This window comes from Microtus oregoni, unplaced genomic scaffold (genome assembly GCF_018167655.1).
Source record: "Microtus oregoni isolate MIOR12 unplaced genomic scaffold, Mior012 000001F_ref0000356, whole genome shotgun sequence".
NCBI classification, from domain to species: Eukaryota; Metazoa; Chordata; class Mammalia; order Rodentia; family Cricetidae; genus Microtus; species Microtus oregoni.
The window spans coordinates 83,981,767-83,994,073 of record NW_024543060.1 but is presented as its reverse complement, the minus strand read 5'-3'; the positions used below and the strand labels follow the sequence as shown (position 1 = coordinate 83,994,073).

At 47.2% G+C, this 12,307-nt stretch overlaps 1 protein-coding gene across 4 annotated transcripts in view; it reads right to left on the bottom strand.

Moving 5' to 3' along the window:
* The window catches only part of Cradd (CASP2 and RIPK1 domain containing adaptor with death domain), a 146,592-nt gene that overhangs the window by 122,900 nt on the left and 11,385 nt on the right, over positions 1-12,307 (bottom strand). Inside the window, exons 1-2 of one of the 4 annotated variants that reach the window (XM_041677799.1) lie at positions 9,382-9,478; positions 7,976-8,282 (exon numbers count right to left, since the gene is read on the bottom strand). In XM_041677799.1, the coding sequence (XP_041533733.1) occupies positions 7,976-8,276 (301 nt within the window). In that variant the 5' untranslated portion in view covers positions 8,277-8,282; positions 9,382-9,478. Of the gene's footprint in view, positions 1-7,975; positions 8,283-9,016; positions 9,040-9,219; positions 9,239-9,381; positions 9,479-12,307 lie in introns of those variants that run through there. The other 3 variants (XM_041677819.1, XM_041677809.1, XM_041677792.1) reach the window with 3 other exon arrangements.

Here is a 12,307-nt window from a genome sequence, read left to right as displayed (position 1 = left end):
GGAGCACAGAGATCGAGGGGAGGGTGTTGCAAGTGCCACACGGAGTGAATAAACAATAAAAGTTCTGCCCCAAATCCGACTTCCACAGCTAACGCAAAATCCCTCCGATTTTGATCTTAGGCGCATCTGACGTGTAGGTCCCCAACATTTGAATGGCAGCAGTAGAATCACGCTTGCCTGGGGTCTGATATTCCGGAAAAGTCTTCAGCAAGTGTTCAAGACATTCAAGGACCAAGACCATGTGGGCTCTAATGTCCTGCGTCATCTGTTTCTACCCCCTTGCAGCGTCTCCCCACAGAAAACAAGAACAGTTCCATCGGCATTCATAGTTCTGGGGCGCCCACATTTGGGGGTCAATGGTAAGAAATGAGCCGCCTACCTAACCAGCTGGCCAGACCTCAAGCTTCTCTCTACTTTAAAATAAGCTGAGAAGCCATCTGTGCCTGGGCTTGTTCGTACACGCGTCAGCGGGCATGCGTCTAATGTCACTGTCTGGATTCCACCTCCAGAAACTGTGTAATGGATTGGCCTGGGACAGGAGCAGGGGCTGGACACCAGGACTCTTATTTAAAAATAAAATAAAATAAAATAAATCCCCCAGGTAATTCCAACAGAAGCCAGGGTTTACCATTTGAAGGGGATCTGGAGACTGGCGGCAGCCAAATGGTCCCTGCCACCATGGGCGGGAGAGAGAGAGGCACCGTCAGACTTTCTCAGCAGAAAAGAGCATTAAATGCATTTTGAAGTGAATTGGAGCCATCCCTGCTGGGGCAGGACCTGTCACATGGCTTGCCGTTCCTAGAAAGAGTGGCAGTTAGCTGCCAGCAGATGCCTTATTTCATCAGTCCCATAAAGGCTCATAAAAGTCGTCCGCTTCTACTTCTGTCAGCCCTGCAGAAGCTAGGAAAAGCCTCTGATAAGACACAGCCCTGAACGGCATGATTCCGTGCAGATGACTCAAACCAGCGTTCATAAAAACAAGGTATTTTAAGGAGCTCTCAACCCACTACACTTGCGGATCTTGACGTTTTTATTCTTAACAACAACAACAAAAATGCATTAGTACGGAAGTTTAAAAGCCTCTTTCCGTTATTAACACCGCAGCATCCATCGTACATTTCCATTGCAAACCCAGTGGGGAAGCAGAATTGTGAGCAGGGAGAGTCCTAAATCAATAGCTGGTAGGCTAGGATTCCTGTCTCGGTAATAAATTACACGAACCAGCTGTGTGATGATGAGCGAGCTGACTTAATCTCTCGGGCCTCCGTTTTCACAGAGAAAGAGAAAATGAAGGGCGGGTCCCTCGTCCCTCCCAGCTCCCAAATACCAGGATCTGGATGTGGCCTGCTGCGCCTCACAATAGCGAACACAGTATTTAGATAAAGAGTTACAAACTTCAAGATGCTAACCCGTAAACTTAACCAGTTCCTGTCATCTCGCCACGGCAGACGCTAGTCAGTCACGGTCAAATGCCCAGAGAGAACTCACTGGAAAACAACAAACACATAGATGTGGCATATTCATCTGGGTGGTGTAATTGCAGGAGCCTATGAGAAGCACTCCAAGGTAGAAATCGAACAAGCCTATGACAATGCCTAGGCCAAAAGCTACTTGTGTGCAGCGTCTGCCGTATGAGCTACACAGACCCTTCCTTTCCTAAACCACCCAAGAGTGGTAGTGAATCTTCCAGTGTTTCTGCCTCTCTGCAAGCAGGAGAACACGCTGTGTGTGTTGGGGGAGGGGTGGGGGGGGGGGACGGGCAGAACTAAACACTGTTAGAACTCTATTGCCTGCAAGGGTTTATGCATGGAACCTCTATCCTTACCTGGACTGCTACAGAATCAAAGGGGAAGTGCTTCTCATTATGGGCTCCGCTATTATTTAATCCCACATCCCAAATGATCTAAATTCATTTTAAGAACCATACAGCCGGGCGGCGGTGGGGCACGCCTTTAATCCCAGCACTAGGAAGGCAGAGGCAGGAGGGGCTCTACAGCCAGGTCTACAAAGTGAGCTCCAGGATAGTCAGGGCTACACAGAGCAACCCTGTCTCTCGAAAAACCAAAACAAACCAAAACACAAATGAACCCTACAAAGTCTAATGCCCAACACATAGTGACGGAGAGCCGGAGCCTGTGCCGGTGCAGTGGGTAACTTATTCCTGGAGCAAGTCTCTCCCGTAGCCGCCCTCCATCTACTGTACCGGAAGTGAGGTCGGCACATCAGAGGGGCTTGCCGAGGCTTTCCCTGACCACCTCCCCGCCACACACGTGCAATGGTGATTTCATTAGCTAACCGTCTGCCCACACCCTCGGTCCCCCTCCAGGAGAACACAGTGAGCTCCATGTGCACGGTTCCATTTAATGTTGTGTCCCCATGTGTTAATGTCTAACATGATCGCTACAACACAACTGAAAGACTGAAGGGAGGAAAGCCTTCATTATCTGCAGGCCCTGCGCGCTAGATTCACGATCCTTAGTGCGCAGGAACTTATATGCTAAGCATATTGGGGCTTAACAGAATAGTCTCACTGCCTGGATATAGAGTCCAGGCTGGAGAAACTGAGATCAGCACCTCAATTATCATGGGGCCGGGGAGGGGGAGGGCAGACTTTGCAGCACAGGGAGACTGGAGGAGTCAAAGGAGAACCCCAAGTCAGAAACCAATAAACCCATGGCGGTGTGTAATAATACATCTGCCATAAGAGCTGAGTTAACGTCAAATACACCCGAGCGTATACCTAAGAATCAAAATGCACCTCGCAAGAGAGCAGCTGACGGTGCTTGGCAGGGTCACTCAAGGCCAGCTCACAAGGGGCAGGCTGGGCCTGACACCTCTGGGCAGAGAGGAAATAGGCAAGTTAACCCAGTGTACCACACCAGTGAGGCCAGTCGGGCAATCCGGGACAGACCGTCCACTGGGATGACCCCCTGAAGGTCAGACAAGGCTGAAAACGTGGGCTAGCCTCGGGGCCACCACTGAACCAGGCTGAGGACCTAGGCAGGAGGCAGAGCTATGGTTTCCGTCTTACTAGTGGCCAGAATACAACAGGAATCTGGTTGATGAAGGAGAGAAAAAACAAAGCCCAAGCTGGAAGGAAGATGAGGGGAAAGGCGGAGCTACCGGGAAGACTGTATAAGAGAGAACCATGGCAAGGCGGAGCTATCGGGAAGACTGTATAAGAGAGAACCATGGCACAGATAGAGTCCAGCAGCCAGTCCGGGGCAAACAAGACAGAAGAGAGGGTCCTGTGGCCCAGCAGCCGGTCCACCATGCTTACACCAGGTCCCATCAGATAGCCGGGCCAGGGCTTCAGGAACAGCTCCTTTCCCAAGCCAGATTAGCTCAGGCGCTAGAGAGAGCTGCTGGGCGGACAGGCCCCCCAGGAGGGGAAGCCAGGCCACCAGCCACAGGCTGCCCTCGCCACACCCAGAGCTGTCGGTGTCTCCTAAAGTGACCCAGCAAGGGTCCAGAGAAGACTTCCTGCTGATCTAATGTCTAGTGTGTGACCTTGGCCACAGTAACGACGCCCTGAGAAGTGTTCCTTCTGCCGTGCCAAGATGGCTCAAGCCATTTTAGCGGCAGAATTCTTTTGAAAGGTAAGAGTGCTTGTGGGGTGAGGAAACACAAACCAGTTATCCTCTTACATCTCGGACTTTTCTACTTTTTGTTGTTGTTGTTGTTGTTTTGTTTTTTAAATAGAGATGGGGAGACCTGAGAAAATTCAGAGATACAATCAGAAGATTCCGGGGTAGTCTTTTGCTATGTTTGAGGACTTGCTGAGGGCTGGAAGTTAGAGGGGTAGAGAATGAGACACAACTCAAATTTGCTCTAAAAACTTACATTCAGCATATATACAAAGACAAATAACTAACACACACACACACACACACACACACACACACACACACGAATGCCTGGCGCAGCTCAAAAATGTAGAAGTGAAACACAGAATTGAAATACACGAAGAAGGAGAAAGCCAAGACTGCCAGAGGAAGAAAGCCAAACACTGTTGCAAAAATAAAGTCAGGTCATTCTTGGGGAAGGATCACCCGCTAGGCTAAGAGAAAGCGAGTCCGTCCCGTCCTTTCTCCAGGCTTCTCAAGGGCAGGGCACCAAACCCGTTCTCTGAGAACAAGCACAGCCAACGTGAGGGAAAGTAAGAAATAGCCACTGTGTTACAACACCCTATTTTCCTTGAATCTAGTTCTCAGAATCCAAGACGCCTTTTTGTTTTGGCTTGGTTTTTTTGTTTTGTTTGTTTGTTTTTCGAGACAGGGTTTCTCCGTGTAGCTCTAGCTGTCCTGGAACTTGCTTTGTAGACTGAGCTGGCCTCAAACTCACGGAGATCAACCTGCCTCTGCCTCCCTAGTGCTAGGCTTGAGGGCGTGCGTGCGCCGCCACGCCTGGCCCAAGAAGCAAAGCCCGCTCAGGCTGTTCTGACACCACATGAGAAAAACCACATGAGGTCCCAGAAAATAGGCCTCTGCCTGCATTTGCTTTCTTTCCAGAAACATAAGTGAGAAGGCAAACAGCTCTGATGACGGTCTGTAGCTTTAAGCCCCCCACAATACACCCCTAAAATAAAAAAACCAACACCCACACAAGCTTCCAATTCACTAAACCTCAGTTTAATTTTACAATCATAGTTCCATGAAATTAAACAGTTAAGAATATTTAATGTCTTAAGTAACAGAAAGCATCAACTCCTTTAAAATATATTTCTTCCATCCTCAGTCCTAAACACACACACATACACACACATATACACACATATGCACTCACATCCACATGTACACACACGTATGCACACATACACACATATACACATACATATATACACATGCATATACACATGCACATGCACCCACATACACATGTACACACACATACACACACATGCATACACACATATATACACATATACACACATTCACATACACACGTACACACACATGCACACATATACACATACACACACATACATGCACATACAAACATACATACACACATACAAACACACACATACACATAATACACACACATACACTCACATACACACGTACACACATACACAAACATACACACACACGTACACACATACACACACACAAAACTTATAGGTATACACATTTACCACCAGGCCCTATGGCATAATAGATTTCCAATAATCAATATGGGTTTTTAAAGTGATTCTTCCGAGCTAGAAAACTGCAAATGAAGAGAATGAATGACGCACCTCAGACTCATGGCGCATTTGTAAGAATTAGGAAGGTGGGGTTCCCAAAGGCAATTGCAGGGTCACTTGCTTTCCTTATCCACAAGGAGTTTACTGGGGCTTGCTCACAGCTCTAGAGGGCTAGAGCCCATGACCATCATGGCGAGGAGCCTGGCGGCAGACAGGCAGACAGGTCACCGCCGCAGTAGCTGAGAGCTCACGTATCTGCGAGCACCAGGCAAAGAGAGAGCTAGCCATGAACGGAGGGTCACTTTCCTTAAAGCCAGATGAGGAGGGTTAGCCTCTGCGCCTGACTTAAATCTTCAGTGTTACTTAAAAGAGTCAGTATCTAACCACCGTGATATTTTAATATGAGTTTATGGAACTGTCCCTGAGAACTCTACAAATGAAACCCCCAACAGCAGAATCTTCTTCACTATCAGTGTTAATATAAAACGAACAATTCACAGTGCTCACTTGTCCTACAGAAAATCCAGCTTCCGGTTTAACCTCCACAGAGTTAACTGTCCCGGGAACTCTGTTTTTCTGAGCTTCTATACAGATATGCTCAACTTTTTTTCTCACCACACACTGATTTATTTTACTTCTCCTTTAAAAGCGACTTTTCAGGACTAGAGAGAGGGCTCAGCAGGTCAAAGCACTGGCTGCTCTTGTAGAGGACCTGGTTTCCACCACACGACAGCTCATGACCGTCTACAACTCCAGTTCCAAGGGATCTGGCCCCCTCCTCTTCCCTCCGTGGGCAGCAGGCTCACGCCAGGCCCAATCACGCAAGCAGGAAAAACACTCGCACACATAAATAAATATATTTCAGAAGTACTTTCCCCTCAGCTTCTCTCTCACTTTTATTAATTCTCTCTTGCTCTCTGAATAAATCTGAAGAAACAAAAACGAGGGCCACATTTCCAGGGCAATCCACGACAAAACTATTTATAGAACCCAAAATAATCACATAAGTAAACTAAATGTGTTGAGAGAGAAAGGCTTGGGGTTGGTCTGCCATTTCCAAAGGCATGCAGCCAGGAAGGCCGGCTCCATCCGTGGTTCTCAACCTGTGGGTCGCGACCCTTTGGCGGTCACATATCAGTCAGTTATCCTGCATATCAGATATTCACGTTACGATTCATAACAGTAGCAAAATTGAAGTTATGAAGTAGCAAGGAAATAATTTTATGGTTGGGGGTCACCACAACGTGAGGAACTATATTGAAGGGTCGCCGCATTGGGAAGGTTGAGAACCAGTATTCTAAGTGAATACCAGGAAAGCACAAATCAATATAACAAATATATATATATATATATATATATATATATATATATATATATATATTCTGCTTTTAACAAAGTGGTAGGAATGCCTGAGATATTTTACCCTGGTCGTGTTCAGGCACATGAAATATGACATTTTCTAAGGACAACCCAAGCTGAAAATTCTAGAGATCCTCAAAAGCCAGCATTTTCACTGCTTCAAAACGACATGGAATTCGGACAAGTTAGGAATACAGATTTTTTTAGGTTTTCCACTTAAATGTTTACCGGGTCTTTCTAGATTAACTGGATGCCCATACTAGTCAGATACTCAAATATATGTCATAATTGCTTAGTACATGTGGTCTCAAAACCATTCAAAATACGAGGCCTGTGGTGCAAAACTGGTAGCATTTGCGTTTTTTAAATAGTTACAGTCACGTCTCACTATGTAGCCCTGGTTATCCTGGAATTCTCTCTGCAGACCAGGCTGGCCTCGAACTCACAGAGATCCGCCTGACACCGCCCACTGGGAGCTGAGACTAAAGGTCTGCGCTCTGTTACAGTCATTTTTTTTTTAATAGGAACAATAAATTCTGAAGACCACTGGCTTAAGTGGCCCTGTATCAAAAACCCAGAAAATGTTGAATTCTTAACTCTAGAAAAAGGCTAAAGTTGACTTTATCAACCTGTTTTTAAAAAATAGCCTTTCTAGGTCAGGCCTCTGTTTGCTGATCTGTGTAAAAATAGCTTTCATTAGAGGACTCACAGGGAAGAGGTATGAGCACAGCTCCCCGCACACAGCACCAAACTGTTTCTTTTAAAACCACAATTTCCAATTCTCCTTGAAAAGCAGAATGAAATTCCCCCTCCTCCTCACACCCCCAAACGACTGCCCTTGCAAAACAAAATGCCCCAGGTATCTGAACAAAGCTGCAATTTCAAAGGCCACTTTAAACCAATAACCTTTTTAAAAACAAACTAACTAACTAACTAATAATCCCCTGGGCATCAGGGGCTGGTTGGAGGGACAGGTGCAGGGTGTGCCTTCCTAGAGGCTGTCTCCCCTGTCCTCTGACCTTCTCCAGCTGGCAGCTTGGCACCCCACACCTCAGTTATCAGTAGGCCAAAGCCTGCTTTCCCATCTGCACTTTCCAAACAGCTCCTGTTGCCAAAGGGCTCACACTGACCTGGCTCTCCCATGAGAACAAGCCTCCCGAGTGACTTGCCAGGCTTCCCAGGAAGCATATCTCAGCTGTCTCTGGGCTCCCTCCTTAACCTCTCAGTCTCTTGGCTCACTCTCCCCTCTTCCCTTGAGTTTCCTAACACCTCCATACTGTGACCCCGGATGCCCTTTCGGCCCAACGTCCTCGTCTGTGTTCAGGAATCACTGCCCCCCGCCCCCCTAAAACACCCAACTCTCAAATCCAAAGGGCAGAGTTGCGACAATTCCCGAGCCATTTTGAAGTGATTTCTTTTGAGGCCTACCTGCGGCGGGCAGCTGAGTCGCGGCTTCATTTCTTGCTTTCTCCAGCTTCTCTCGCACCCAGGGGAATTCCTGCAGGGAATCTAGGAAGGTGTCAAATGCCTTGGGGCCCCTGGAAGGCAGGATATCCAACAACAGCATTGTTTTTCTGAGGCCCGTGGTTTGAGCCTTGATTTCTTGAACGTGGTTTTCTGTCAGAATCCCCTCCTGGTAGAGGTACTGCAGAACCAGCCCCTCCACCAAAACCTCGGCACCCAGCTCCAGGCGCAGCGAGCGGAGTACCTGCTTGTCTCTGGCATCCATTCCTCCCTGGAAAGAAACAAAATCAGCACTCAGGGTATGGGAATGCTCATGGACCCCCTCAAGGTAGTGCTGCTATAACATCATTAATAAGCACCTTAAGGCCAGTCAGATCTCCCCATCTTAAGAGAGTGTCAAGCCACAGTGTTTTCTACCTTGGCAGCTAAGCCAAGTCAAGTTAACTTCAAACACTTCCAAACATAATGAACCACACCAATGAGGAATCTGTTTCTATCTCTACTTTCCACACTGTGGGGCCCTATTTCAATTCCTTTTTCAGTAAGAGATCCATCTGACAGAAAACAGATCTGAGACCTCACATAAAATGCAATCCCTGAGAATCATAGAACAGCATTTAATCATAGCGGATTTTAATTTAATATTGCTTTCATCCATCAGGGCAGCACCCATCCTTCAGGAGCTGCCAAAATGACCAGGGACAGTTATAGACCCTGACCAGCCATGGGGGGTGGGAGGCAGGGAGGACAATCTAGAGGTAAGAACGAGCTTATGGATCTTTCTTACAGACAAGTCCTCCCTCCGCAGGACCAGCACCTTCAAGAAAATATTTGTGTGCCTTTTACAGTAAGCCTTATACACATCGTCAGAGTCCAGAACCTGGGCCACAGTACAGATGGACGTTTAATGAGCGCAGGTGGCTAGTGTGCAGTGGGGTGGCAGTGAAGGTCATGGTGGGGAGGAAAGGGCAAACATGGGCGGCTGGCAGGGCTTCAGACACCCACGGAGGGAGCGCAGACGGGGGGACACCCGATCCCAACCTTCACCACCAGCCTCTGCAAAGTCCTGAGCTGGCAGGTGGGCGGGGGAGGGGTGGGGAGTGTCCGTAGCCCGCAGCGTGCTTCCCTGCGGAACTTTTGAGGTCTCCCTGTCGGGGCAGCTGAAAGCCGTCCTTGTGTCACACCAGCGATGTGCAGGGGACACGAACCCGCGGAATGATCTTCACCGGGAAAGCCACCCCAGGCCCCCGGCCCCGCCACCCAAACCCTCGCCCAGCTGGGACCAGAGCAAACTGCGCCGAGAGAGCCGCGCCGGGGCGACGTCGCTACAGCGCGGGGATTTCGGGAGAAGATGGACTCCTGTTACTTACGTCTGCGACCACGTATCTTAGAAAAAAAAAAAAACTACAACCGGAATCCAAAGTGTTAGGGAACCCGTGCCATAAACACCATCTTTGTTGCAGGCAAAAGCCCTAGACAGGAAGTACTGTAGTCATCTTTGTTGAGGGCAAGGGCAGGAAGTGTGGGAGCCATCTTTGTTGAGGGACCAAGAGGTCAGTTTAAAGCTTTCTCCGCCATGTTTGCTGTGGGTAAAAGAGGCACCCTCTCCCAGATTTAAAAAAAAAAAAAAGTACTTTAAATGATCCAAGAGGTTATCTAAGTAAATAAATTGTTGACTCTTAACACAAACTCTCCATGAGAGCCTTGCACATAGCAGGCAGGTCAAAATTTACTCGAGCAACTAAACCCTGGGTTCCATGCCCAGTAAAAACACACACTTGCACAAATGCACAAATTACTCTTAAAACATGAAGCGATTAATAAACTCGGCAATTCATTTTTTTTAATTAATTGGATGATATACCAAAAAGGATGTAACTGCTTTGTTTTGTTGTGTTGTGTTTTATTTTTTGAGACAGGGTTTCTCTGTGTAACAGTCCTAGCTGTCCTGGAACGTGCTCCTGTAGACCAGGCTGCTTTCGAACTCAGAGATCCGCCCCCTCTGCCTCCTGCGTGCTGGGATTAAAGGCTCTGCCTACTATGTGCTGGGATTAAATGGGATTAAAGGCGTTCGCCACCACTGCCCAGCTACTAATTCTTTTATTATTTTGTAGGGTGTGTCTTATTCTTAAAAAATATCCCTTGGGGCGGGCTGGCGGAGCCCGCCATGAGAAAAAGCGGCGCGGGAGGGCCCGCGCTGCGCTGGCGGTGGCGGCAGTAACAGACATATAAACACAGGAAATAGCCATATAAGAATTTATTAACAAGGAGAGAAAGAAAGAAAGGAAAAGAGAGAGAGGAAGAGAGAGAGAGAGAGAGAGAGAGAGAGAGAGAGGAGAAAGAGAAGAAGGGAGAGAGAGGAGGAGAGAGGCAGAGCCCCGTGTGTACACTGGGAGAGAACACAGGGAGAGAGCAATGGCGGGCGAGGTCAGGGGTTAAAAGGAGTGGGCGTGGCCAGGGCAGGGACCGAAAGAATAACAGTGTGTGTGTGTTTTACACGTGAAAACAGATCTTTGTACAAGGCCAGATGAGGTCATCTGATCCCCTGGATCTGGAGTTACAGGAAGTTTGATCTACCAGATGTGGGTGCTTAGACCCAAACTGAGGTCTTTTGCAAGAGCTGTATGTGCTCTTAACAGCTGAGCCATTTCTTCCCCACCAACTCTTTTTTTGTTTTGTTTTATGATATTTTGTTTTTTGAGACAGGGTTTCTCTGTGTAAAATTCCTGACTGTCCTGCAATTTGTAGACCAGGCTGGCCTTGAACTCACAGAGATCCACTGGTCTCTACCTTCTAAGTGTGGGATTAAAGGTGTGTTCCATAATACCTGGCTTACCGCCCCCCCCAAAAAAATAGTAATTGAGAGTAAGAAAAGAATCCTTTACCAACACTTCAATCAGCAAACAGTGACAAACCTCCCTCCTCAAAGCCTTCCGACTGTGTGTGCAGTTGCCAGTAGCCAACGTGCTCCAGTGTTTTTAGACAGGCACTCGCCATCTTAGTGACAGTATCTTTATATAAGTGGTAGGAATTCTTTTAACATTTCAAATACTCGCAGATTCGGGAACGTCAATGTCAGCTAAAATCTCACTGTCAATACAGAGTAAAACCTAAATTTTAACCAAGTCCCTCTCATTTCATGCTGTTTCCAATATACCAGACAATCACATGTGATGGACTCTGTTGTCCTAATAGAAGCCAAAATATTACCAGTGAATCAGCGAACGGCCACCTCCTACTACTGCTATTCTTGAGTTACACAGAGGCTTCCTCGGTATCCTTAGCTCTGGAACTGTTGTCCTTGGGGTAGGAGGGAGAAAGGTGGATAAGGGGTACCAATAATTGCTACCTTCACCCAAATAAGTAAAGGGGTTCTGCATGATTCCAAATGGCTGAGGATTCCTGCCTTCTTGGAGAGAAAAGGAGGCATGGTTTTTCCAGCAATATGCTGCAACAATTGTTACACAGGTAGGAAAAAGAAATAGCACAATAAATACTCACATTGTTTATTTGTTTGTTTTCAAGTTTAAGGCACTTTTTGGTGACTTGTAGTGTCTAGACATACTTGACATTTTATTGGGACTACAAGGTAAGTTGATGACCCAGTCCAGGAGGTGGGGAGGCAACGGTGAGATGAGAGTTCTCAGAAGAGAAGAGGGCAGCAGCAGCAGCATAAGAATTAAAGCTGGCGTTGAAGGCTGGACTCCTTACAGTAAACAATTTTAGGGGCTATCGGTTAAGGATATGACTTAGACCTCTAGGATGATGCCCATGACCGTCAAATTCCTCTTCCGGTGCAACTGTGGACCGTTCTCTGTACTGCCTCCTAAGCAACCCGAGTGGCTCTAACTGACTAGTGAACCACCACCCACCAACCTAGTGGAGGACCATTACCCGAGGTAGCACACGGTGGTTCTTCTCAGGACCACGTTATAGCTTCACTTAGATTAATGTCCAACGTCAGTGGCCTCTAAGGGAACAAACATCAGAATCATCACTGCAGGTGGCTCCTGCACCACCCTGGCCAGTCCCTCTCTGTCAGTTTGAATTGTGCCCCTAAGAAAATTGAGCACCTGTTACCCAGAGTTTCGAGGAGAGATATTCCCTTTTCCTCATTTCCTTTCCTTTTATGTTTACTTATGTCAAGATATACTCCTTGTGGGTTTGAAGAGAGAAAGAGTATTTTTATGACTTTCAATTTGATCCTTACTTTTACAATATTAAAAAAATAACAAGTCAAAGAAGTCTTCCAGTTTCATAGATGTGAAAATAAAGTGACAAAGAGACAGAGAAAAA